At 38.5% G+C, this 23479-nt stretch overlaps 2 protein-coding genes across 3 annotated transcripts in view; both read right to left on the bottom strand.

Moving 5' to 3' along the window:
* The window catches only part of MEE13 (myosin heavy chain-like protein), a 51449-nt gene extending 39592 nt beyond the window's left edge, over positions 1-11857 (bottom strand). The window contains exons 1-7 of one of the 2 annotated variants that reach the window (XM_089157484.1): positions 11593-11857; positions 10888-10950; positions 8967-9060; positions 8761-8869; positions 8638-8676; positions 8067-8150; positions 7877-7938 (exon numbers count right to left, since the gene is read on the bottom strand). In XM_089157484.1, the coding sequence (XP_089013610.1) occupies positions 7877-7938; positions 8067-8150; positions 8638-8676; positions 8761-8869; positions 8967-9060; positions 10888-10948 (449 nt within the window). In that variant the 5' untranslated portion in view covers positions 10949-10950; positions 11593-11857. Of the gene's footprint in view, positions 1-7876; positions 7939-8066; positions 8151-8637; positions 8677-8760; positions 8889-8966; positions 9061-10887; positions 10951-11592 lie in introns of those variants that run through there. The other variant, XM_089157485.1, reaches the window with a different exon arrangement.
* A 7574-nt stretch (positions 11858-19431) lies between these two features.
* On the bottom strand, positions 19432-20724 carry LOC149014423 (uncharacterized). Its single transcript, XM_089155263.1, has one exon. The coding sequence runs from the start codon at positions 20722-20724 to the stop codon at positions 19432-19434; it is 1293 nt and encodes a 430-aa protein (XP_089011389.1).
* Between the last annotated feature and the right edge of the window lie 2755 nt (positions 20725-23479).

Raw genomic sequence — 23479 nt, 5'->3', positions numbered from 1 at the left:
AAAAAAAGGGGGGGGGGGGGGGAGGGGTGTGTGATAAGAAAGGGGGATGAGACGCTGCCTGTAAGATCACCTTCATGGAGGGCCTTGTATGTACCGTGTAGGAGCTGGAGTGGATCAATGTAGGTCGAAACCTCAAGCAAAACTGGATCTGGCTTGTCTTCACCAAGAACCCTAGATAAAATCCACCTTAAGGGTTCCTTATCAAGGCTAACACTAATTAGTACCTAGATTAGTAAAATACTCACAAGAATAACCGCAAAAGCTGAAGCCAATACCAGATGATCAGTCTGATGTAGAACTTGGGCAGTCAAACTAGTCCAGCTGGTCTCCTAGGAGTAAACAGAGGCCAAAACACTATTCTTGTGAAATGGTAATGTGAACAGTGTTACAGCCATTTATTAGCCTAAAAGAAGGCCTACAAACAGAGATAAACTCCTCCATTAAGCTGCTGCTGAATTGAACTATTGCTGACCTCCACTGAATTATCATGAGTGGTTGAATTTCTATTGTGTAATTTAGCCATACACCTTAGACTTCTAATTCTGTCTTAGTTCTGATTTTTCTAATGTGTGGGTTTAAATGGGGCTATGTCATCCTCGATCTTAATTTTAGATGAACTTTATTCTTCTCTATGGGGGGTTTTAATAGGCTTCTAATCTGCCTTACAACTCATAATAGAAAGAGGAATTAGACTGCTAGAAAAGACATAAATTAAGAACCTGTAGACCAAGGACTCCTAGAGTTATGAAATGGACACTTAAAATCTCAATAGAACATAAGGAAAAGACTATTCTGCCCTTGTAACTTAAAGTTAGGTAGAAATTACATTATTAAACCAACCAAACTAATTAACTAAACTATTTTGAGCTCGTAGAATAGGCCACAACCAAATCTATGGGACCAAATCCAAACACCCATATCTATCAAGAAGGTTAATTTCAAAGGGGGAAAATCCATTTCGGCAGTTGATCTACATCAGGATTCTTGATGAATGACCTGTCAACCTGACCCCAATACACTAAAGTGTCCAAGTTTATTATGCTCATATTGTTATGCTACCATTTATTTTCATATTGTGATCATCTTTAATTATAGTCTTCTTGACAAGCCAACTCTCTCTCCAACTGGAACTCATCAGTGCAGAGGTAAGCACTTGCATCTAATGAATTAAGAGCTGTAAACTAGGAAAGAGATGGTAGGAGTACAACAAAGAGAAAGTAACTTGTTTCTCCTTGCTTCATCTCTTTCACAAACTGGGTAATGTAAAAGCAAAACAGCCAAGTTTAATGTAAATTTTAATCTGGGGAAGCAGAACGACTGAATGGGGCCCTGACATTCTGTGACTCGGTCAATTATATACTGTTTGTGCACCAACTAAGTAAGAAACCTGCTTATTTAATACTTTAATTTTTTACATTTGAGTCACTTAAAATGGGCCAACTTATCTGGCTAACATTACGTAGAGTCACAGGTTAACAGTTGGTAGTTAAGCCCAGTTAACTCCCAATGTTACAACAACAACAATAAGCCTTGTCCCAACTAAATGGGGTCGGCTACATGGATTCTTGCCCTCCAATCAGTTTTGTTCGAAGCCATGCTAGATACAAGGCCTAAGCTATACATATCATTTCTCACCACTTCTCCTAAGGTTATCTTAGGTCTACCCCTAGCTCTTCTAGTTCGTTCAATATGGATTATATCACTTCTCCGCACAGGGGCATTTATAGGGTCTCCGTTGAACGTGGTTGTGCCACCTCAAACGACTTTCTCGAAGCTTATCACTTATGGGAGCAACTCCTAGACCAACTCTAATATGATCATTTCTTATCTTATCCATCCTAGTTTTGCCGCTCATCCATCTTAGCATCCTCATTTTTGCTACACTGAGTTTATCTATATGACTCTTTTTAATAGCCCAACACTCTGCACCGTACATCATAGCTAGTCGAACAACGGTCCTATAAAATTTTCCTTTAAGCTTTAATGGAATACGCCGATCACATAAGACCCCGGATGCACCTCTCCACTTCATCCACCCTATTTTAATTCTTTGGGAAACTTCATCCTCTAAATCACCTCTTTTACTTATGATTGAACCTAGGTACCTAAAACAATCACTCTGAGGAATCTTTTTATCGTTAAGTATCACCACCTCATCATTTGCCCGATCATGACTAAAGTTACAAACTAGATATTCTGTCTTCGATCTACTAAGTTTAAAGCCTTTTGATTCCAAAGCTACTCTCCATGATTTTAATTTGGTATTAATCCCCAATTAGGTCTCATCAATCAACACAATATCATCCGCAAAAAGCATACACCAGGGGACCTCATCTTGAATGTCTTTGGTTAATTCATCCATTACCAGTGCAAATAGATATGGGCTTAAAATTGACCCTTGATGAAGTCCAACTGTTATCGGGAATTCATTACTTTGTCCCCCCACTTTTCTAACACTAGTCACCGAACTATCATACATATCCTTAACTATATCTACATATTTACTTGCAACATTTCTTTTCTTTAGTACTTGCCAAATTAATGCTCTAAGGACTCTATCATAAGCTTTTTCTATGTCAATAAATACCATATGAAGGTCCTTCCTACAATCTCTATACCTTTCCATAAGTCTCCTAATTAGGTAAATAGCCTCGTTGTAGATCTTCCAGGCATAAACCCAAATTGGTTCTCCGTAACTGTAGTCAAGTGTCTCAAACGGGTTTCAATTATTCTCTCCCATAATTTCATCATATGGCTCATCAATTTGATGCACCTATAGTTATTACAACTTTAAATATCTCCTTTATTTTTGTAAATTGGAACCATGACGCTTCTCCTCCATTCATCTGGCATTTTCCCTGTGCTCATAATCTTATTAAACAAATTAATCAACCAAACTAGTTCATGGGTTCCTAAGCTCTTCCATACTTCAATTGGGATTTCATCAGGACCTTGTGTCTTGCCGAGTTTCATCCTCTTTAAAGCTTCTTTTACTTCAGACATCGAAATTCTACATATATAAGTTCGGACATTGGTGCCTTGGTGAAAGGTGTAATCATCCGAATCATAAGTGCTTGAAGAATGCTCATTTAGTAAACTAGAGAAATAGGTTTCCCATCTTTTCTTAATGTCCTCCTCACAGACTAATACTTTACCATCTCCATTTTTAATACATCTAACATGGTCAAGATCTCTACTCTTCCCATCCCTCATCTTAACTATCTTATAAATAGATTTTTCCCCTTCCTTCATGCCCAACTTATTGTATAACTCTTCATACTTCTTCTCCCTTGCTTTTCCCGCAATTTTCTTAGCTTCATTTCTATCCAACCTATACCTTTGAAGATCCTCAACATCCTTAGTTCTTTGCCATGTCTTAAAACTAGCTTTTTTATTCCTAATGGCAGCTTGAACCTCACTATCCCCCACCACGTCTCCGGTCTCTCTATAAGAATGGAGCTTTCCTTTTGATTCACCTAAGACGTCTTTAGCCACCTTCCTAATACATATAGCCATCTCATTCCACATTGCATTGGTATCCCCTTTAAAATCCCATTTTTCTTGTTTGACTACTTCATTAACGAAGGCTTTAGAGCACTCTCCTTTCAAATTCCACCATCTTATTCTGGGATAATTTACCTTGGACCTTTTATGTGTTCTTGGGACTAAAAGCATTAATTTGGCTATATTGTTAAATGACCAAAATACCCTCCCATGACATTTAAAGAGAAAATTGCTGAAGTACTATCGTTTCTCATCCAATTTCTACACCCTTCTTCCTCATCCCACCCAATCCATTTCTCTAAACCACCATCACCTCCATCACCAATGACCACTAACCACCAGCCACCTTTTAAGGCACCATTGCTGGAAATCACCCACCACCAGCAGATCACCAGAAACCACCCCGTTTCTTCCTCAGTTATTGTTGCTATTTGGTTAATTACTTTGATGAGTGCTTTCTGGCTTCCGCATCGGGAGCCATGACCACACTTCTTGTAGATGACAAAGGTTCGTTTGCAGAATAACTCCACCTTACTCTCTAAATTTTGACATTTTGTTTTTAATTTCTCTTCTTCATTAGTACTTCTCTTTCTCAGGTAAAACTCAATCTTCTTTGTAATAAAAGAATCTTGATTACTCATTCTTCAATTCCAACTAGATCTCAGACAAGATATTCTCGAATGAAACATAGGTTGAGTAGTGTTGTAGCAGTTGTTCTAAGATCGTGATGCCCTAAAAGGGGAAGTTTCAGGGTACACGGCATGAGGTCGTGGACCACATAACTTCATTAAGTTAAATGTGTGATTTTAAAACGTGAAAGATGAAATTTTATAGAAAACACTATTGTTCCCACCTTAATTTGAGTGGTTGAAGAAGATCTACAGACAGGATGTGTTAATCTCTCAACCTTGGTCATCAAGAAAATATATTTTATTAGCGAGGCCAGAAATTTATTTTTAATGGAGAACTGATTGATCTATTCTATTGTTGCAGTGAATGCTTTGAAGGAAATAGCAGAATCGTTGATCCCCTACTTCGATCTCTAAAGCCTGCTATCCGCCTAGGGTTTCCTCTTTCTTCATCTTTCTTTTTTTTTTTTTTTTTTTTTTTCTTTTTTTTTTGGGGGGGGGGGGGTTGATGAAAACCACAATCTAGGGCTAGGGTTTAAGATGTACTCCGTAGATTAGGTGGCTGCCCAGGATGATTCCAGTAAATATATAAAGGGTTTTATAACTGCCCAGGTATGCTGAAATTGAAGTTTCAGATCTGAATTTATATAAGAGCTAAAATTCAGACTTGAAAAATCAAATCCTAGACCAAGTAGGACTGGGATTAGGGTTTCAGTCAAGGCTTCGAAGGGGCTAGGGTTGACCATCAAGTTAGGGCAGAACTTGAAACACCTATTCTTTGGAGTTTCAGGAGATATTCCAAGTGGGTAGGGGCTGGAATTTGAGTTCTAAGAATTCTGGAAGATTTCAGAGTTTCTGCAACTTCCTCATGAAGAAGATGAAGTGCAGGTTCACTATAAAGTTCAGAACTAAGGCTATTTAGGGGAAACAACGGTAGGACTTGAACCAGCAGGCTAGGGCGATTCTAAGTTTCTAACAAGGGTAAAAGGGGGTTGAACAGACCAGGGAATTGGGGAATCCTAGATGGAATGGGATCTGAAAGTCGTGGGGAGGACGAGGGGTGGGGAAGACTTTCGGGTGCTAGGGGAAGGGCTGTAACAGCAAGGGGAAGGAGACTGGTGCGATGGTAGGGGGTTATTTCCTAGGTCAGAACTAGAAGGGGAGGGGGTGTAGAGGTTGCAGCGTGCAATGCTTAGGGGGTCATTTCCTAGGTCAGAACTAGAAGGGGTGGGGGTGTAGAGGTTGCAGCAGCAGGGAATGAGGTTGAAGGAAGCTTGCGGACAGAATGGAGGGTAGGGATGGTGGGGGGAAGGGCTGTAACTTACTTGGTTGCTGGAATCTTGAGAAACGCTTGCTGAGATGATTGCTTGGATACTTGAATGCTTGAATGTTCTTGATGAATGCAGAAAAATTAGAATCCTTGAAAGCTTTGACACCCGCCAAGGTCCACCCACACAGGAGACCCTGAAACAAACACTCAATAATCTATATTCATCCAAAACTGAAAAATAAGTTACAAGGAAAGGCTATTTATGTCCTAAAAAGCAAACTCTGACTCAACTTGGGGCTTCTTTATCAGATAAGGTTCCCTTGCAAACTAATTGGACCCTTAATTAAAGAAACAATTATTAACTACAGAAGATAGAGAGTCCTATCCTAACTCAACTGGACTCTTTTAATATGACTTGACTCACAAATAAACCAATCCCAAACTAAAATGACTCGACTCACAAGTAAACCAATCCCAAACTAACTCCAAACTTGACTCAACTTTGACTAAGTCAACATGCTCAAAATTAAAAGGACTATAACTTGTAAACGACTAGACCAAATAAATAAATAAAAGAGTTGATCTAGAACCCTTGGATCAAGGGGAATCTTTCCAAACTCATATTGACCCTCCAAAAGGGGCTGAAAAATGATCAAAATACCTAGGGGGTATTCCGACAACTAGGTTTGGCCCCCTTGGATTTGGATTTTGGGCCCCAAAAAAGGAGGGGTCCTTGTGTTCACATCAGTTTTTTTTTTTTTTTTTTTATGATTAAATAATTCATTACCAAAGAGAAAAAAAGAAAATAGAAGAGCACAAGGGACAGAGCCAAACAAAGAGAGAAAGAGGCCTCGACTAACAAGCAACCTAAGAGGCATTGAGCCTAGCAACTATCTAAGAGCAACAATTAAAGCAAACTAGTTACACAAGCATAAGAGGCCCAAAGCCAAACTAAGAAGCAAATTAAGAGACATCGAGCCAAGCAACTATTTAAGGGCAACAATAATAGCAAACTAGTTACACAGCACAAGTGGCCCATAGCCATACAATCAAACTAGAAAATAACCATGGAAGTGGACCAAAGGGGCCCCAGCTAAACCGACGCAGTCTCCCATTCGATTGGAGCTATAAGAAGCCTTCCTAGTAACAAAGCACATGGACCTACACAGCAGCAGCACCACAAACGCAAAGGAAGGTAGCATCACAAGATTGAGATAAGGAATGAGGAGAACAGATTAGACTCCAAACTAATTGGAGAGTTTAAAAACGATAGCCCTCACGGCTTTCCCCCAAAGCCAGAGATTCCATCAATGGCTAGAATCCTCGACAAATTGAAGCGAACCCCAAAAAAGGAAGGAAAGAGAAGGAGAAGTGTTCACATCCGTTGGTTTCCAATGGTCGAACGATGGTGGGTAATTTCCAGTAATGGTGCCTTGAACGGCAAAGTTGATGATGGTTTAAAGAAACAAGTTGGATGGGATGTCGAAAAAGGGTGGAGAAATTGGATGCGAAACAAGGGTACTTTAGTAACTTGTCTTTAGATTTCATGGAGGGTATTTCAGTCATTTAATATTGAGAGTTAAGTGTGCTTGAATAACAATCATTAACCTGTGACTCATATGTAATTTTAGCCAGATAAGTGACTCAACCCGAGTTTTGGCCCATGTTAAATGACTCAAACATAAAAAACTCTTATTACTTTTTGCCACCACTTGGTTCAGCTTTGAAATAACTAGTCATCCTTGATGTTTCTTTCTTTTTTTTAGCACTTGTGATGTAAAACTGACATGAATTCTACAACAAATGTGAAAACTGATTAGTCAAGAGTAATCCTGGCTTGGCACAATTAACTAAATCGATGCTGTTGGCTCAGCCTCATGGAGACACTACACATTCATTTTTTTCCACTAAACCATCACAAAGGCTTGCTAGAGTTCATGCAATAATAGGAACTTGTGTGTAAGTTGCTTTAATGTGCAATTAATTCTTTTTAGACTTCTACCTCCATAGGGAAGTGCACATAATTCATTCATCTTACTATAAATCGATATGGGCATAGACTGTGTAGTAGAGACATCTCCCTAACAAACGACTTTCCACCTTCAACCCTTCAATTTCCATATTTCTCCTAACTCTTTTACATTCTTTAATTTCCTAGCATAGGGACAAATGCAATTGACCTTTGGTAGTTCTAAGCACTTCTACGAAGCCGTTGGCAACTTTCCTCAATAATTAGTTCAAAACAGCATTACTTGCTACATGTATTATTAACTATAATGACCATAACTTACCTCCCAATGGAGAGATTCTTTAAACAAATGTTTTTCTATTTACTCAAATGAAAATTGAGGATAGCATCCAACTCTTTGTAAAACAATATGACTCGTCATCCAATAACAAGGTGCTTTTACACTTAAACAAGACAGGTGAGCAATGATTATAACTAAGAAAGGTTAAAAAAGCTGACTCATACCTCTGTTGAAAACCATTCAATTTCATCAACACGATCTCTTCCCTTTCTTTGGCTTTCTCAGCCTGTTTGAGATCACAGATCATTTCTCAGAGCATTTCAAGGCATTGGGTACATAGACAACAATTGCATGCTTCATACACAGATCATGAGCTAAATAGTCCAAATAGAACTTGCAGACAAAAGTCAAGACCTCCATTACTGAATTATCCCGTTCAGCAAATGCAGCAGCAACACAGCCTTGGAAATATTTAACCTGCTTTTCAGCTTCCATATTCTGGAAGAACACAATAGATGTGAGAGCCTATTGCATAGACTTGTTTGCACTTGAAGAAAGAAATATGAAATTTCAAAAAGCACTCTAATGCCCAGCCAGTACAATACTCCAAAATGACAAGCTTAAGGAAATTTTGACAGAAGGCATCTTAAGAGAATAAGTGATCCAAAGAACATCATTGTACAATTAAGCTAACTGAGCAAAAAAATAATGGGAGGAACACAGAGCTAAGCAGGAAAAAGTACGAACTAAATATTGGAGGGACACAAGGCATTTCTGCCTAAAGATTTCCAGACAGAATAATTGTATTTGTGCCAAAGACAGAAGCTCCTTTTTCTCATTTTGGTTTTCTTAAGGTTCTCTATCTTTTTAAATTGTTGGTGGAGCCTTATATGTTACATAAGGCACTATTTTCTTCTCAACATATTCATCCCACAGTTCCCATTGTCAAGAATTAGAAGACATAGAAATGTGAAAATAATCATACCTTTGTGACTTCAGCACTATGTAAATCTGCCAACTGGCTCTGAAGACAGCCAAGCCAAAATTAGACAATAAATGAGGAAGGTAAAACAGAATATCTGATGTAAAGAAGGAACCAAAGCCTCACTTTAATGCGATACGCTTCAGAAAGCTCCTCCTGAAGATTCAAATTCTCTCTCATACATGCAGACAGTTTACTTTTCAAGCTCTCAATCTCCTGCTCCAAGCCAGCTGTCCTAATGGGGCTTTAATTGACTATATTGACAATCTTATGAAATTGAGATAGAAGAAGACGACCAATAAATTAAAATTTATGAACAGACAATTAAAAACCTCTGAAAATGCATTCTAGTAGCGACCACAAGATAACTAGGGCCAGCTTGCTGCAGGCACAGTTGCTCAATATCTTTGCGCAGTTGATCACGCTCTGCATAATAAAATATTTATATTTAATATCAAAAATACATGTCATTATTTATATTGATAACAAACCAGATTTGTAGACTAAACTACAGGACATGAAAGCTGGAGGCACGGAATGTTATACCATTTGTGCCAGCTAGATAAAACAGTCAACTAAAGACTGATTTTTATCAAATAAGTAAAAACAATGAACTGAAGACTGATTCTTAGATAGAGAATGATGTTTTCCAAAGAATTGAAATAGAGTGGCTAAAGAGGAGAGGTGCGTCCGAGATGGAATTTCTTTTCTGCAAGACTTGGCTCAAAGTATTTCTTTCAATTAACAAACACTGAGGGACATTCAAAGGATTCTCTAAGCCTTTTGAGCTTCTTTTCTTTAACGATCCACTTTAGGCTGGGATAAATAACTAGTGATATTTTTCTTCAAACATAGGAAAACAACAGTAAGTGACGTATCCAAATCATATATGATCTATGTTCCTAATGATGCATGCATGAGTAGGATAAAACAAAGTTACCCCTGATATAACCAATATACTTATTGCTTTCATAAGTCATCCTTACATGATTCCTATGATATACCCAAGGAGTAGGTAATAAATTCTAAGAATGACCTATATAATCCCTAGCCATGTATCCTATTTTATCGTGAAATGTCTTTTCTGTAGGACTTGGCTCAGAGTAATTTTTCCATTAAGAGGTATTGATGGATATTCGAGAGACGTTCTAAAACTTTTGACCATTCTTTTCTTTGGCAATCCACTTTAGGCTAGAACACAATAACTAGTTTCTTTACATGTAAGAGAATTACAATTAGTTTGTTACACATTCTCATTATATGTGATTCTATGCTATTAAATAGTACATGCATAAGGAAGGTTAAGTACGACAACTTGACAAAAGCTACATATCAATCATTTTGTGAGCAGGTCATACAATCTTCAAATGATCTAATTAATCCCTAGCAATATATCTTTTGCTATCATAGGATGTCTTTTACACAGGACTTAGCACAAAGTTTTTTTTCGACTAAGCGACATCGAGGGACGCTCTGAGTCATTTAAGCCTTCTTTTCTTTAGCCATCTATTTTAGGGTAGGATACAAAAGTAACAATATTTTTTAAAACATGAGGGAGGATTACAGCTAGTTTATGACACATCCTAATCATATCATATATGGTAAATGTTCCTACATGATGCATGCATAAGGATGATTATCCTTTCGTGAAACACAATTACATGATTCTTGTGATATGCCTAAGGAGTAGGTCATAAAATCTCAAAATGACCTAAAGAACCCCTAACCATGCATCCCATGTTATTGAGAAATGCCTTTTTTGCAAGACTTGGCTCTAAAGTTTTTTTTCCATCAAAAGAAAGCGATAGACATTCAAGGGACATTCTGAGCCTTTTGACCCCTCTTTTCTTCTGCTATAATAGATAACTAGTGATACTTTTCTTCGCATATAACATAGCCATAATTAGTTTTTATACATCCTAATCATATGTGATCTACTTTGATGCTACAATTTAACAACCAAGAGCATCTTGGGAGTGATACACTTGCAAGTTGCAAGTTGCAAGTTTTAATGCAGTGACCAGAGACAAGTTCTTGTCTCTTGATGCTTCTATTGATGACATTGATGAATCGACCATTCCCAATAGAAAAGAATAATATGCAGTCACTTAACAACACTTCCAAGTGAAGAATACTCATGCAAAAATGCTAATAGAGAATATAAAAAATTGCTAGTATGGCCTTTATCTAAGAGAATGATAGCTCTTTCAAACGGAGAAAGAAAAAAAAAATAAGAGGAGTGACAGTTCTCACCACGTTCCAATTGTTGAACACGACCAATCAAACACTCATTATTGTCCAGTTGCCCGTCCATGCCTAAAAAGGAAAATTCTCAGAGAAATTCAAAAAAAAGTAAAGCAAGTAATTATTTTGTCCCTTAAAAATGATTTTTCTGAGCTGATGCCATGGTCAACCAGGTAAGTGATAAGTTAAAATCTTAAAGAGGTGGTCATTTTTTGTTGAAAACAAGAGAAAAAACTGTTGTCCGCGAATACTTTCTTGGATTTATCCTTTCAGACTAAAAAACTGATAACGATGCCACATGTAAGCATGATAAACCATGAATCGTTTTTACTCGTTCCAAGCAACAATAATACTGACCAGCAGTAGAGTGTTAGTTTCTGGAGCAAATTTCAAAAATGAAACGGAAAATGGCTAGATGATAGATAGATAACGCGAACAGCACAAAGCAAACAGAAACAATGGGCAACAATCAAAAATCTATGTCGACCAGAGCAGAGCTATCCAATTGGCTTCAAAGAAACACAAAATTCAGTTCGTGTCGCCTTGAACGACAAAAACAAACTCGCAAAGTGAAAACGAAAAGCTCTTCAAAAATAATAGAATTCGTATATCGAATTTAATAATACGATTATAAATAACATGGAGAATGGAAAGAAGTGGAGCCAATAAGAGAGGGCGAAGGAAACCAATAGGGAGGGAACAAATGAAATTCACCTGAAAACCACTCGTCAGAAGCCCTAACAGCAGTAACGAAACGAAGCAGCTACGAAGAGGAGGTAGAACCATTGTGGTTGCAGAAACCCCCCATTTGTTAGAGCGTGAGAGGGGGGGAAATAATTCATGAATGATTGTGGTTTCAACAAAATAATAATGATAATAATGACCACTTGAAATGTAAGAAACGAGTTTGGAGATTTAATATGAAAGCAGACGAACGGAAAATTGGAAGTTGGAACATAAGACGGCTTATACGATTATCAGTTTGATTCGTGTTTCCTGCCCCAAAATGAGATTAAGATTATTTAAAAGACAAAAATATCTCTGACGATATTTTTTGAGATTTTTTACGTCCGCCACTTCGAATTAAAGAGTTTTTTTTACGTCAGTCAAAACTTTTTTGGGCCTTTATCCAACCAAAAAAAAAAAAAACTCTTTTGCCTCTTTGCCCCCAAAAAAACCAAAACTCTTAGCAAATCTTATATTACCTGAAATTGGCAACTAATACTCATTTAAGTCTCAATATGAGAATACGAAAATACCGTTGTAATATCAATTTACTAAATTACTCGTGTCTCATCCTATACTCAACCTTTAGCTGAATGTATAGTGCAAATTTTCACTTGGTTTCGACGTTTCGCTACCTAGGGAAACCACTGAAAACCCAAAATTTCGTTGAAATGTTAGAGAAATTTAGGAATGTTTCAGTAAAATTCTCACCCCAAAAGTTTCATGGGATATTTGAAGTCATTTTGGGCTGATTTTTTTGTGTCAAACTTAATTTGAGGCCTAGTGTTATTTTGGCCTAAAACCTAACCTAAAGTGATGTTATTGGTCAGCATATGTTTGACTACATGCAAGCGAAACTTGAAGCCCGTAAATCGAATGGAAATCAATGTAAATATGAAAATAAGAAAGGGAATACAATCCTCTTAAATTACAATAAAGAATATAGCTACTAAAATTCATTATTCAAGTAGTCTAAGTGTAAAAGTACAAGTATACAAATGTAGGTAATACATATTAATGATCTCATCATCTCAATACCAAGTATTGTACCTAGATGGACCCATCCCTTGCTGATGCTCCATTGTATTATATATCATGTTCTCCTCCAACCAATCTACATATTGAACTCATGTCATTCCATGCTGATGGTTGTTGAGATAGTCTTGAACTGCAACTTTGTAATGGCCATCATCCACTGCATCGAGAATTATTGTCTGAGGGAAATGAGAATAGGGCCAATGAATCTACTCCTGTGGCTATGGTGGTTGTGCTTGTGCATATGGTGGTACTATAGCCCATCTGAATAATCGAATATGGACTCCGCAGCTGAGTCTGGCCCTGAGATATTGTGCTCATAATATACATCATTATGCATATAGTACAAACCACCGAAAGGGATACCCGTATCATGATGTCCATGAGCGAGAGGGATATCATAAGGATCATAAGCCTCATGAGTAGACATGGAACCTATGCGCTCATCCAAGCTCATTGATCCCATCGTGCCTATCAAGTTATCCACTAGATCTACATGATGCATGGAAGAACCATACGATCCATATGATCAAGTGTCAACCTCATAAACATGTCTATAGTACTTCCCCAACTCCTACCCCTTCCAACTATGGGTCTTAGTACGACCACGATGTGCCTCCCCATTGTATCTCCGGGGACAGCTGTGTCTCTGGTAATGGAACTAACAGACACTCCTAAAGTCCTCCTCCTCCACCACCACCATAAATGTCGTCATCATCCCCATCATCCCTAGTCTCATGACTCTCATCGTCACCACCACTATCATCATCATATCATGTCTCTAATTCGGACTAGGAGTGAGTATGTCATATGGATCCTATAAAAAGGGCGTCAAAGGCACAAACTCATCATCATCGTGAGTGCCAAGTGCCATCGTACAATCCTCATCTACAGTATTAGCTGCCTCCTATACATGCTCATGTCCCTTTCGAGATGCCATTAATTCATCCACTTCAACCCCTGCAACTTGAACAATCTCTGGGTCAAGCCTCCCTCTAGATTGCTCCAACACCAATTCATCATGTCCATCAACAACTGAGCGAGGGGATCCTGTGTCACAACCCCAGTTTTCACAAGCTTGGTGGGCCCACATCATGGACATTCAACTAGGCACGTGACAGTTTATCTCTTTATCAACCTGTTTATAACTACTAAAACAAAATGCTAAACTAAACATTCTTAAGGGCAAAATAAACAACTTGTTTGACAGTTTGACTTATAAACATATGTACACAATTTAAAGTCTTGTTATGTTTACATTTGACATTTCAACAGTATCTAGTTAAATACATACAGTCTCAAATGAATATATACATCTACAGTTCAGTTAAACAAAATTAGTTGCAAGAAAAGAAAATAGTTTCCATTTTCCACTTTAAATACATTGTCAGGTGGTAGCACCCTTGCCCTTATCACGTATCTAAGGACCTGTCAACATTTACAATAGTGAGCAGCCCAGTAAGCAATATATGCAACCATGTAAGTAAGTTAGCAATGCATCATGCATCAATTATCACATCAAATTCATATAACATCATGCTTTCCAATTTTCTTTTCATTTTTTTAATTTTTTTTTCATTATTAAACCATACCTAAGCGCTACCAATAGAGAGAGCACCATCAATCTAAACCATATAAGTGGCATCAGTATCAGTCTTAAAGGTTCTCATCAAGAGATTATCTTTTCAGTCTTTTGGCACAAGGCCAGGTGTTCTCTACAGAAGGTCATCATCAATCTAATATATCTCTACACTTTTCAGTCTTATTTCATGCCCTCCCATTTGGGTACACTAAGTACCAGGACTTACAGAAGCCGCTTCATGCCCTCCCATTTGGGTACGTTAAGTACTAGGACTTACAGAAGCCATTACATTTGATTTTCTTTTATTTTACTATTTTTATCTTCAATTTTAGTATTGCATTATCATGCCCTATCCATTATTTCAATGTACATTTACCATTTTAATTATCATTTAATCTATTATAATTTTTTTTTATCATTTAATCTGAATAAAACTATACACAATTCATACAATTCAATCATTTAAACATGAGAGCATGATAATTTTACATTTAAGAAGCATAAACATCATTTCACAATCATAATTCAACATCTCAATAATACTATTGACATTTAAACTCAAGTAATTCAATCAAGTCATTGTGTTGTCATCCAATCCCATGCATTTTTGTTTAATATACAAATACATATATCATTCACTTTTCATAAATTGCATCAACGAATAAATACAATAGATTTTATGTTATCATATGAATATTGCATATCTATTTTAACATACATAGGTTAGTCAATATCATTTACTAGTTCCTGTTCCATGTGTGTGTGTGTCTTGACCCTGATTCTGTTAAAATCCATTCTCCCTCCTATATCCTGAACAATTAATGGCCATTTCAAATACGTGAAAACCAATATGGGATTTCTTTTTTTCTTTTCTTTCTTTCTTTATCTCTCTTTTTTCTTTTTTTTTTTTTTTCTTTTTCTCTCTCTCCTCCTTTAATGGCTTCCCTTTTTTTCTCTCTCCACTCAACTCCTTCTCTCTCTCCTCTCTCCTCTCTCCTCTCTCCTCTCTTCTATCCTCATGTTAATTATTCTCTCCTTAATTTTCTTTTTCAGTTTTTCTTTCTATTGCACGTACAAGCACAAGTCCCTTTCAATACTCCCTCTCTCTTTAATGATCTCTCTGGTCTCTTTCAACTTGTTCTCTCCTTAATTCTTTATCTTCTGTTTCTCTTCTCTCTCTCTTAACCTTTCACTTCTTCTTTCTCTTTCTTATGCTCTTTACTTCCTCCTCTCTCTTCTGTATGAATTCTTTAGTACGTAGAAAGATAATCTTCCAAATTAACTCTCTCTCCTCCCTTTAATATTAAACCTAACATATGCTACTACCACCTCAAGTACACTTCATCTAAGAAGTCACCACGTAAGTAGGAGGTGGGAGGTGGAGGGGGGGGGAGATTTTGTCACCTCCTCCATCCCTCTCTCTCCTATATATATATATATATTATGATTTATCTTATACATAATATATATATTTAATTAGATAGTGGGCTTCTTTATGGGCTCGTGGGCCTGCTCTATTATCTTATGTAGGACCCACTCTAAAGTGCGAAATTTAATACATCTGGATTCAGAAAATTATGTTGATCATTTTCTCATTTCCAGTCAGTATAATTCTATCGTTGTGGGACCCATAAGCGATGTCTGACCTCGATTAAATGTTAATTAGGATCTAGCCTCATTTAAGCTATACTTTAACTAAATTCGGATCATTTGATTACACCATCAAACCAACCATTATGATCAATAATCTTAAAGATTGACACATTCACACACAACAATAAAATAATATTATAAAAAGATGCGGGGCATCACATCTTGATCCTTTGCTTCCAGCTTGAAGATAAATACAAGGTCGATGTCTTACTCCCCACCCTTAGCCTGTTCCTTGGTCTGTTGCATGTTCAACCTTATGTTGTAGTAACAAAACACTAGATTATTTGGGCGTTGGCTCCCCAACTAATTCCTCCTTTTGGAGTGGATCATGTTAAATGTACTCCACTTCCTCTCTCACTCAAGGCAGAGCAAGTATTGGAGAGGATCCTAATCACAAGACACGAATCTCCTAAGGTTTGATGTACTCTTTCCGTAAAGAATCCATCACTTAGTTGTATTATGATAAAAATATTAAGTTAATATTTAAGTATCTTAACATATAATCTACTTATTTGTAAAATATAATAATAATAATAATAATAATAATAATAATAATAATAATAATAATAATAATAATAATAATAATAATATTGCATCTAACCTAGATCAACATCATCGCATCCCCTCACAATAACGTTTGAACTAAAGGACCCCAATCTGTCCCTAAATTGGTTTACCTTACAATCATTTGTAATGATGGTTTGCTAATTTTTAATGCAAGTCCTAAGTCCGAAATCCTTGCTATCAATTCTCAGCCCTGAAGCTCTGAAGAGGAGTCTCATTTTAGCCAAATTGAGGCGAAAGTTCAACTCGTTTGGCTACAAAAGTACAAAGGTAATATTTTGGTGATAAATCGCTGAAAATTTGAAAAAAACACATAATATATCGTCCAACAGGAGATACTCTGATCGTTTGGTGTTATATCGCCCTTGTTTCTTCAATATATTGCTGATATATGAAATTTCGGTTTCGCCTAGGGGTTTCTTGTCACCAAGTAGTGACACACCGAAACATCGCCAAGTTTCGGCTATTTTTCTTATGATGGGTGGGTGACATCTTCTTCCTACACTTCGTCGAAAACCACCCACCACTTCACCACACCCTTTCCGCCTATTGGTCATCACCACCCCACCTTTTCCCCGCCAGAAATCTGCCATATATATTTTTTTTGCTTCAAGAAATGCGGAGAATGAGAGATGATAATGAAGGTGTGGGCATACAATAGGAGGCCAGCATACCAGTGTACGGGGCATTGAGGAAAATGAGTATCTGTTCAGTTCAAGGAATGAGGAAATCTAGGGTTATCACAACAACGAAATAAAAGCACAGGGGAAGGCTCTTGGTCCTCTATGAACGAGGTTTTAGTTTGTGTTTTTCGAGGTTTAGTTCACGTATTCCTGACAGATATGTCTCTATGATGTATTGACCTAACCAAAAGCACTGGGGAGGCACACGCGTAGAGGAGAAATTTTTCTCAACCACAATCGGTTGATTAATCAACTGCAAAGAAAAAGTCAGTGGGTTGGATTTAAATCACCTACTTTCATCGATAATGTATGACAACAATCCCTTATTAATATTTCTTCGGTTCTTCCTACGTATTCCCCCAACGAATCTGGAGTTTAGGGATCAGAGCATAGACGCATCAATGCCATTAGTAGCCGTGTTTGCTCTGCCAGGTCACGGGTTGTTTGAATTTCTCTTTTCTGTTGGAGGTGAGTGGTGGGTTTATCATCCTTCCTGTTATTTCGTCGATTCTAGCACTCCATTCAAGCGTTACTATTGCGCTCTGCAACTACAAATGATGGCCTCAAAATTCAATAAAACTTCTCATTATGTCTCCGTTGATTTATGCAATGGCTTGTCCATCGTGGAATTTTCAGTTTGCTTTTGAACTCACCATCCCTGATACTCTATTTTATGCATCTGCAAGCAACGCCAGACAACTTCTACTCTTCCTTCTTCCCTAGTTATACTCTAGTGTTGTTGGATGGATTGGTAAAGGGTGGGTGGGTTCCAGTGATTGACATTGACTGGTGGCGATTGTGGTGTTTTTGGGACTGGGGTGGCGGTTGGTGGGTTCAAGTTTCTAGAAAGATGTAGAAAGAAGATGTATGAAATCTCTTCTCAGAGAATTATTGCCTTTATGATTCGTTTTCCAAATTACTTCCAAATTACTTCCTCACCATAATTGAAGTTGCATTTTCCAACCTAGCTAATGATGTTATCCTCAACATCCTTCTCAAGGTTAAGCATGACCCACGAAACTCTTAATAAAAAAAAAGTTAAAAAAAAATCTCAAACAAATATTTGGTAAGATGATATATATATATATTTTGATATGATATATAATCCCAACTTGCGCGCACCAATATTACATCCGAGGGAGCTTTTATATAATTAATACCGCCGAATGAGTGCGAGCCCAAGACCTCCCCTAGAGAGGAGATGATCACATTTTGTTTTGGATACGAAGTTCATCCGGACCAATTTGCGTGCATCAAGATTACATTCTCAAGGGAGCTTTTATATAATTAATACCGCCCAATGAATGCAAACATAATAAGACCTCTCCCCTCTTTAACTGCTTTACTAATGATCACATTTCTTATCTTACCTTTCATAATTTTTTCATGCATTAATCTTTTAATATATTTGAAATACGGTTTTGACTCTCCAGGTGCATTAATCCTCTGAACCCAAAATGAAGCCCAAACTTTTGTTTCTCCATAACGTTTAAAACCCAAACCAACAAACACCAGACACCAGTTGAGACACCTTATGTACTTGTGAAATGATTAAAATATCTCCCTACCCAACCTAGCTAGCCCCCCTTCCAAACCAACTTGGATTCAGTTCTAGAGCGGTTTAATTCTTAGATCAGATGTGGATTACTCTTTCGTAACTTGGAAAGAAACTGAAATTGGATAAAATAATCGTTGCAATCTCAAAATCCCATCGGACTACAATACAAGGGACATGAATTTATATTTGATATTAATTCTAGCCCATTGCAGTTTCTTTGGTAAAAGAGAGAGACACAGTGATTCAAATACAATGGTGGATGACCTTGATGGGTTAATTGGGGTCTGGGGTATTGCCTTGTTCTTGGCATGCAAAAAGAAGGCTCCATCTCACACTGGCGCCATGTCTGATTACTTATAACCATTTAAATCTGAGTTACACTGAGTCTTGTCTTATGTGTATGCTTTGCAGGTCAAGTCTTGTGCCGACAACTTCAAGTGGAAGGGCCCACTTAACGCCGAGGAATGAAGAGTGATCGTATTTCCATAAGAAACCTCACCGTCATGCATCGGTGCTTCCGGGCTTCTGAAGGAGGATATATAAGAGTTGACAAAGTCCCAATGACAATTTTTTCCTTTCATCTATTCTCCTTCGGTGATCCGTCGGTTGCTGTATCCAACAAAAGATCTATGAGCTCTCAGTTGCTACAGATGCCTGTTTGTCTATGAAAGAAAGCTGGGTATATGTACAGAATATGTGCAGAGGTGGTGTTTCACCTTTTTTTTTTTTTTTTCTTTCAAAAAAACAAATCCTTAACCGTAGGTGTCGGCAAAAGCCTCAGTGATATGGAATCTCCAGGTGAAGAGATAGTCTTTGGAAACACAAGATAGCCTGGTGACATCACAGGGAGCGTAAATAGAATTCTTGCCGTTACTTCCCCGCCACCCGATTTTAACCTTGCAGGAAAAACCATTCGAAGCGGATGGCAGAGTCGCGTCCGACAGATGCAACGTGACCTCTCCGCCGATCCTCTTGCACGCACCACCGCCTCCGCCACCGCTAACCCCCAGTGAAATGTTAGTGGAATCAAGCCAGGGGCACTCGGGCTGCCCCACCATCTCATTGTAGGCAGAGTTTGCCAGTCTGACCCTGTTGTTGGAATCGGAAACCACAGCGGGCAGCAGCTCGCACTCGACCTCTTCCTCCACCTCTTCGGGCCTCTTCGGGCCACTGATTATCGGCAAGGCAGAGGAGGTTGAGCTGGGATTATCATTTATACAGACAACGTGGATGCTTGATCCAATGGGTCTCACCGGCAGTGGTGCAATGATCTTGCAGGGAAGCACATCCGGTAAGTCGTCTTCTTGTGGGAATTCGGTGCTAGGAGAATTGAGGTCCAAAACTTTATCATCAGACCGTGAGTAGAAGTAGTAGGGGTGGTTCGCCGTCGGTAAAGATCTGGTCAACAATGCACCGGCAGCGGCAGCGGTAGGAGGATGCTGGAGAAGGGGGGGAGTGACGAGAGCGGCAGATGCAATGGTTAGCTTATCCGGAACCCCGTCGTCGAATCCAGCCAGTGAAATTGCGACCTGAGGGTGAACACGTGCGAAACCCTGTTGCATGGATTGGTTGAGGGTGTTAGCGGCAGGGGTCGAGGAAGAAGATGGCGAAGGTGACGCTGCTGCTGCTGCTGCTGCTGCTGCTACTACTGCATGAGGAGCAGACGACGAGGTGGCGTGTAGTAGGAGAGGTGTGGTTGATGACGATCTCTTGGTGTTGCAAGGTGAGAATCCGACTTTGGTCCTCTTTCTACATCCCCTAGGACTAGAAGGCGGCCTTGTCTGCAGGTGTGGATGAGCACGAAGGCGTTGGGGTTTCTGAGGCGGCGTAGTTGACGTGGTATCCAATTGCAATATGGTGGGATTATGGTGGTGATCCATGGATAATTGGGGCTTTGGGGCGATGGGTCTGTACCTGGACATGATCTGATCGGTTTTGGAGAGAGTGGAGTAGTAGTTGATCATGTTGAGGGAATTGAAGACGATGGTTTCTTTGCTGCTGCTTTCCTGATCGCTGGGTAATTGGCACACCAAGCTGTGAGCCATGATATATATGAGAGCAAAGAGGAGGGTTCTTAGATGGCGGGGAAGACCAGGTTTATTACTAGGGGCTACCAATGAAAACTACTAAACCGAAGAAGTAGAAGCAGGTAGGGAAGGTAGTAACAAGGATACTCTGAATGTATTATTGGGCCGTGGCTCTCTGGGAATTTTCATTTTGGAGGAACGGGGGGTTGTATTCGGTTGGAGAACGGTGGGGTGCCACTTGGGCATTTTGAGGCATAGGTGCGGAAGACACGAGGAGTGCTGGTGGTGGGCGGCAAGCTGGCTGTGGAGAGACGTGATACGATGACCCTTTCATCAACTCCAACCCCATGCATGCATGCATGCAGTGTTACAGCATTACAGCCTAAGAGTCTTGCAGTCAGCACGTACACGTATGTGTTTCGGTGTTCGTTTTTCTTCACCAATTTTTGATAATTTATCATTTTATAGAATATACAAGTATGTATGTTGAAGAAACTAATGCTCCACGCGTGCAAAGACTGCAGAACGTGGATAACAGGGCATTGACATGGCTACCTGACATCGCCACGTCTAGGTGCTTGATTCTAACACGTCCGTGTTAAGAACTTGACTTAAGATGGCCATGCGTACATCCTTATGTGCCAGTTGCCTGCTGGATTCGTGACGATTGGAAGTTCAAATGGCCAATATTCTACCACGGCCGAGCTGTAGTACTCTAAACTGATTTATTCTTCTTTTTGATAATTAGTTGTTTTGGATATCGATCCATGTTTTCCATCTTCCCGTTCTATCCAAATTCCACTTTCACCCCCATTTCGAATTCCTTTTCTTTTATCTGATCCAATTAAATATTTGATGATATCATCCAAAATTCGATTAACTAAACAGATTCGAATTCTGTTATAAATGTACATATCCACAGATATCATATTCAGAAAATTCGAATAATATGTTCAATAATCGAATTTCGATATTACCGTACTAGGGCTAGCTGAATTCAATCCTCACAGCTAGCTTGGCCGCTTGGGCCTTCCCATTAATAATGTTGATAATTAAGCTGCCGACTATTTGATTCGATGCTCCAAAAATTCACTGATTGCATACATTAACGAAGCTTTAAATGCACAAATGGGATAGAGGCAACAAGCTAATCCACAACGCCTCCTTTCTTCTCCCTTTGCTTCAGCAAGACGTCAACACTCACCTTGACAAAGGGCGAGATTGGTGCAATCCGATGGTGGCTCTCTTCAATCTCTAATTCCCCTTATTGTTGCTGATCGAATTCCATCTTAGCATATGTGTCTACTCTTCAAAATTCTTCATGAACTGCATGCTAAGCCCTTCTCTATGATCTCCTGTGGAATCCATACCACTCTTCCATGGACCCATTCATTTCTTCCATTCCACAATCTCCATGTCATGAAGGAACACAAACCCCGCATTCTCCTGGCTTCACTTTTGCCTAGACTATCAAATTAATTCTTCCAGGGAGATATCCAATTGACCAATGAAACACAATTACTTTATTCCACGTGCCATGAGCGAGGGCCATCAAGCCACACCGATTTGACTATAGGGCAGTGGAGAAGAATAAGTGAAATAGATTCTTCCTCTCATTGACGCATCCACCACAACAGGAGTCGACCTTCACCCCTTTTTTGCTTGAACTCCATATTGCTGAAGCATCACCTTCATTGCATGTCTGCCATAAGAAGCTTTTAATCTTTGGTGCTTCAGTACTAGAGGAATAACTTAGATTAGCCTAAGAATTATAGAGGAATAACTTAGATTAGCCTAAGTTCTTAGGTGTTAAATTCGAATCTCGGGTTTAATAGTTAACCCCCATTCACTATTTTTTTTCCCCTTCTTTTATTCTGAACCACGAACCTTACACATAACCCGTAAACTAACAAGTTCTAGCCAGAGTAATCAAAATACGTTGATTAGTTAATAGAGACCAATACTTCATGGTGTAAAGTAAAAAATTCGAATAAAAGCTACCCCTTAAATAGAAAAAATTATCAGTTCTAAAAAGATGGGAGAAATAAAAAAATCCTAGCTTGTTTTTGGTCAAGAAAAGAAAATCCTAGGTAAAGCCCATGATACAGCATTACCAGTAGGCTAACATGCAAATGCTACTGGTAAGCCTAGTGATTGAGGTTACATATGGTAATAGTTCCTGTTTTTCCCGTGTTTCTAGGTTGGACATAATTTGGTTTCTTGTGTTTTTACCATGTTTCTAAATCTTAAACTCTGTAGTCTGTATGATAACATTTGGCTAGAAAACAACTTTCTATAACCACGAAAGAAACGCAAATATTTCTTACAGTTATATTTGACATGCAAACCTCTTGTCCAAAGCGTAGATCTTGTAACCTCACTTAAGTGAGAAAAAAAGGCCTTAATTTTACCTTAAAAAGTCTGTCACACAAGATCGACACCAAAGAAGCTTCAATCATGCGCATTGACATCAAATGAAATTTTGGGCCATTGTATTTGAAATTTCGGTCAAAATTGAAATCTTGACCGAATTTTTAATCTAATGGTCTGAAATGTGTCGCTTGAAGGTCATGCAAGGTCTAGACACTTGATCATATAGGCAAAAAGATCTTTTGAATTTAAAAAAAAATTTGTGTTTCTTTATTATTACAAAATTTTTTTTCTTTTCAAAAATATTACCATACAAAACCTAAGATCTAAAAACATGCAAAAAAACACACGAAATAAAAAATCTGTACCCAAAAAAAAAAACAACTCATGGTAATACCTCCGG

This window comes from Hakea prostrata, chromosome 5 (genome assembly GCF_041222555.1).
Source record: "Hakea prostrata isolate BN-2017 chromosome 5, UWA_Hpros_2, whole genome shotgun sequence".
Taxonomy (NCBI): Eukaryota; Viridiplantae; Streptophyta; class Magnoliopsida; order Proteales; family Proteaceae; genus Hakea; species Hakea prostrata.
This window is presented reverse-complemented; position numbering and strand designations above follow the sequence as displayed.

Coding starts and splice junctions, on each gene's coding strand:
- LOC149014423 (XM_089155263.1), bottom strand. CDS start 20,724: ATGGCTCACAGCTTGGTGTGCCAATTACCCAGCGATCAGGAAAGCAGC.